This window comes from Hevea brasiliensis, unplaced genomic scaffold (genome assembly GCF_030052815.1).
Source record: "Hevea brasiliensis isolate MT/VB/25A 57/8 unplaced genomic scaffold, ASM3005281v1 Scaf206, whole genome shotgun sequence".
NCBI lineage: Eukaryota > Viridiplantae > Streptophyta > Magnoliopsida > Malpighiales > Euphorbiaceae > Hevea > Hevea brasiliensis.
The window spans coordinates 54,765-60,053 of record NW_026614703.1 but is presented as its reverse complement, the minus strand read 5'-3'; the positions used below and the strand labels follow the sequence as shown (position 1 = coordinate 60,053).

The following is a 5,289-nucleotide window of genomic DNA, read 5'->3' as shown; positions in this document are numbered from 1 at the left end:
TTTTCAAGTAATTATCTGATTATGTTATATATACGGCTGAAAGAAGCAATATTATACGCCAGCTGGATCAAGCAATCAGGGCCGTTCAGATCTTTACACATCTCATCTCCCTTAGCTACTCCACCCTACATCACTCGATTCAGAAAAAAAAAAAAAAAAAAAAAGACATTTATCAAGAGCACCACAATCACACGATCTAAATAAAAGACATGATCATCTTTGAAGCTCCATCATCCGAGAAAAATCTTCGAAGCATACGAACCCATACCCGTTCTTATCGACCTCTGCTATCATGCGCCGGCAATCGTCTAACGTGCACCGCTCGTCCCCGATAGATTTGTAAACTCCAAGTAGCTCCTCTGCTGTTATTTTCCCATCCTGATCCGTGTCGAAGAACTCGAATGCCACTCTCAGCTCTTCGTCGGCTGCCGGCTCACAGGCCGAGCCGATCAGGTTCATTAGAGCCTCCACGCTTATGTACCCATCACCGTCTTGGTCCACCTCGCTCAACATCATCGCCAACTCCTCTTGGCTAGGTGGCTCCGCTCCTAATCGGCTCAACAGAGCCTCTAACTCAGTCCTCGAAATAATCCCATCATTATCCCTGTCTATCAGCTTAAAAGCCTGAACCAGCTCTGAATAAATATCAGAGGAGATATCAGACCAGTCACCTGATATTTCAGGGAGAACAGTAGTGGGCGTTCCGAAATCAACCACACCACCTCTTGAACCTTGCTTATCATTGGAAATAGAAGATTCCGAGGACGTAGACGACAAAGCGCCATAACTATACGATGAAGGGTCAGATCTGGAGACAATAGATCGGTCCTTTTTGGATCGAAAGAGACGTTTGGGGCTGATTACCTTGATGAACTGATTCATGGCGGAAAGTTTGAGTAACCCAAAAACAGAAAAGTATACAAAGAGAAGAAGAAGAAGAAGAAGAAGAAGAAGAAAGAGTTGATGGGTTGAGGAGAAAGAGAGACGAAGGTGGGTGGCTTAAATGGAGAGTGGGAGCAGTGAGAGCCATGGCAACTTCCAGGAAGCTTCCTATGAAACAAGAATATTACCTTTTTTCGGTGGATGGGTATTTATATGCGTATCGTAAATGCTAAACGGTGGAAAAAATGATAAATGTTTCGCGGGTAACTTTTGTGAACGTGTTTGGTTCGTTGGATTAAGATTTGTGTTAATCGAACGAATCTCGTGCTTTCACGAGACCTGTACGGTAATTTCCGCATCCAAGCGCCCAATTCAACACACTCAGTTAATCATGTCGAAAAAATCTCCGCTTAATTTGTTCTTTAAAAAGCTTATTTTGACTCTTCAATTATTATTTAATTGTCATTTTAATTTCTGAAAAATGTAGAGTTAAAACAATTTTTTTAATTTTAATTGAAATTAATTAAACCCTTTATATTATAATTTTAATTAATTTCAATTAATTGCTTTTAAATTACCTTCTTTATTAATTTTCTTTAACATTATCAATTAATGTCATTAATTTTGGATTATTTGATCGAAATTAGAAATTGAGAGGCCTATCTTATTGTAAATTTTTTCTAGAGATCAAAATGATTATTTTTTTTTATAAACTAAGATTCCAGTTCGTTTTATAATTCATATTTTTTTTTTTTGAAAAAGTGTGATTATTATTCTTAATAATATATAATATTATTAAAATATCACGTATTATTGAATACCATCAATTATCAATAGCCGTCATCAATTATTGATAACGCTCACTATCTACAGTCAAAAGATAATTACTGATAATTAATATATTATTAAATGTATTTATTTAATATATTTACATATTTTTACATTTTAATAATTTAATTAAGATCTTAAAAAATTTGTAAATAATATTAAAAAATTATAAACCTTAAATATTAATATAAATAAATAAATTTGAGTTTAAAATAAATTTAAATATTAAAAATATTAATTAAATTTAAATTTAAATAAAATAAACTTTCTGAATACTTTACTCTTTGTCATCCGACTCATAGGTACCGCTTTTGTTTCTCCCTCTTTTTGCTCTGTCAAACAAGGTAATTAACTCAATACTCGGTTCCTTATTTATCCTTTTTTTTTTCAATTAACTTCTTAATTATCATTTTTTAAAAAAGTAAAAATACGATAAAAATAAATTATTATTAAAATTATAATAATTTTAATAAAATTTTTATTTTTATATAAATTATAAATATTTTATAATTAATATGAGATTCTGAATGGCCTGTCGTTGGACACGCCCAGATCCTTTTACTTGTTTATCACATAAGGATTCTTGAGTTTGCACATAATCAATGATTTGGATCACTAATATTCTGCCACGTACCAATGCGTTTCTTCTGACCATATAGTGTCATTGATATTTGTAATTGGATTTGATTTTTGAGAGATCCCATGAAAAACCTTTTTCATTTGATTCTATGATCATTACTAGCGGAAGGAATTTTCGTACTATGCAGAATAGTGTATGAATATATAAAATAAAGAAGATAAAAAAATTTTATATTAAATGTAATCAGGCCATTAAATTATTATTAACAAAAAAATGTTATTTTTTAATTAAAAAAATTTAATATTATTATTAATTTTTAATTAAATAAATTCATAATTACCCTTAAATCAATAACTTTAATGATCATAATTTTTTTTTAACGGATATAAGTTATTCTTTGTTGATAATAATAATGATAAATAATAATTTATTATTATTTTTATTAATCATTTTAAAATAATTAAAATAAAATAATATTAAAGTAAATTAAAATTTATTAAATATATAAAAAGGAGGAAAAAAATTTTTATGTATTCATTTTCATTTAAAGTAAATATAGGTCTTAATTTTATTGTCATTGACTTCAAATTAAAAATTAGAGAATATGATAATATGTGATAATTATATTTAATAATTACATATTATAATTATTGAGAAAATACATAAAAAATTTAATATTGACTTCTCTATTTTTTTAAATTCAAAAATTAATGGATAGACATTACCTTTAATAATTATATATATTTAAAAAAATTCAATCATTAATTTCTCATAAAAATTCAAATATCTATAAAAATTAAACTTTCAATTGTGGGAGTGTCATGATAATAGTGGTTAAATTTTGAAATTAAACGTATTGTATTGACAAATTATCAGTAATTAAGTATTAAATTTAATTGTAGAAAATGTATTTAAAAATTTTTCACTCAACAGTTTTGATTTTTCCTTAAAATAAATGTGGATTTCAATTTTACTACTATTGACGTTTTTAAATTAAAAATTAGGAAACCTCATTTGATAATTGTATGTAATAATTAATACTTTTCCACCATTTAAATTTGGAAGATCATTTTAATTAAGAATTGTATTTAGAAAATTAAATTATATAATAATTATATATTACAATTGTTTAGGAAACATAGAAAAAAAAATTGTCATCAATAAATTCAATTAAAAATTATCACTTGGCATAATTGTGATAGATTTAAAATTCTATATCTTCTTGAATTTATTTTACAAAAATTTAGACCATCTCTCCATCAGGAAGTGAAAATGAAATACATATAAAATTAGCATATATGTTTATTGAGTATAATTAATAATTTAGTCTAATTAACTCTTAATTTTTCATATCTCTAATTAAATTAAGCTTTTCAAGTATTTATAATAATAATATTATTATTATTATTAGAGTGTAATAATTAAATAAATTATAACTTATATATACATAATTAGAAAATTAATAATTTAATCATAATTTAAAGAAATTATATAAATAATTAATAAAAAATAGAGAAAATTTAATGGATAATTTAAAATTTTTTTCTAATAATAATAAAATAAAATAACATGATTAATATTAACTAAAGTAATGATATTAATTATTTATTAATTATGTTATAAAAAATAATAAAAATTAAATATTAATATAAATTTCTTGTCTACTATAACTATAAAAATAAAATTTTATTTTATTTTCCCATGATTCATTATATATATAATTGAAAATATGTCTATATTAAATGCATGTTCAAATAAGAAAAATAAAAATAAAATAACATTAAAGTAATTTTAAATTTATTAAATATATAAAAAGAAGAGATAGAGTAAAATATATAACTCAATGTGACTATTTTTATAGTATAATTTTAAATTATTTTATTAGTTTTAAAATATATAATTCTTAAATTTTTATAATTAAATAAAATAATTAAAAATTTAAAAATCATTAAATAAGAAATTTATAAAATTATTGAAATATATCTAATATTTTAATTAGTTAGTCATTAAAATTGTGATAACAATGATAATAATAAAGATATTTAAAATGAAATTAAAAAGATCATTAAATAAAATAAAATTAAATACTTAGTATAAAAGATAATAGATACTATAATTATATAAAATATAATAATTTCTATATAATAAGTGCTACATAGTAAAATTAAGAGAAAATATATTCACATGGCAAGTTCTCCTCCTAAAATGCTACATGATAATACCAAGTAAAAATCTTCATATATATATATATATATATATATGAAGATTTTTATTTGGTAGAATATTCTCTTGAGTTGTTTCTTTTCTAAATTTTTATTTTTACTTTTTGTAATTAAACATTTTTTTTCCTTATTCTTGTTGTAGGGAATGGAGAGAAATTGGAAATTGATGGCAAGTATTTTGTAATTTTTAGTGCAAGTATTATTATACCATGCAAATATGGTTATTACTTAAGAATTCTTTAGGATTAATATTACATTTATTTATTAGTTCACAAAAATAATAATAATATTAATAAAAAAACTTTATATGTGGGTGAGGGATGGACACGTAGACTTGAATTTTCTTTCAAATACAACATATATATAATTATTATTATTATTAGGCTCTGTCAACCACTGCTTATTATAAATTACGTTGCTTAAGGTGAAAATTGTAATTATTTTATAAGTTTATTAAATATATAAATATTACCCACTGAACCCTAGTTTTTTTTATTCTGATTATAGTTAAAATTAATTTCACTTAATAATTATTAGATTGGAGAAATTTTAAAATATAATTATTATATATAATAATTTTATTATGCCCATTAAATATAATAAATCTTATGTAGGTCTCATTATAATAAATGATTAAAATCTATCAATTATAGACGTAATGATTATATGAAATAATTTCTCGTCTCAATAACATATTTTGTTTTTATTAAAATAAATAAAATTAATTAATAAATATTCAATATATTAGATTTTTGAATTATTTTAATTTTCAACTGT

General features: G+C 23.5%; 1 protein-coding gene across 1 annotated transcript; it reads right to left on the bottom strand.

The window, feature by feature from the left end:
- LOC131176644 (probable calcium-binding protein CML36) lies at positions 1-1,062 on the bottom strand. The gene has a single exon (XM_058141708.1). It carries the CDS (start codon positions 880-882, stop codon positions 214-216), a length of 669 nt encoding a protein of 222 aa, XP_057997691.1. The 5' UTR covers positions 883-1,062; the 3' UTR covers positions 1-213.
- Positions 1,063-5,289: the final 4,227 nt, after the last annotated feature.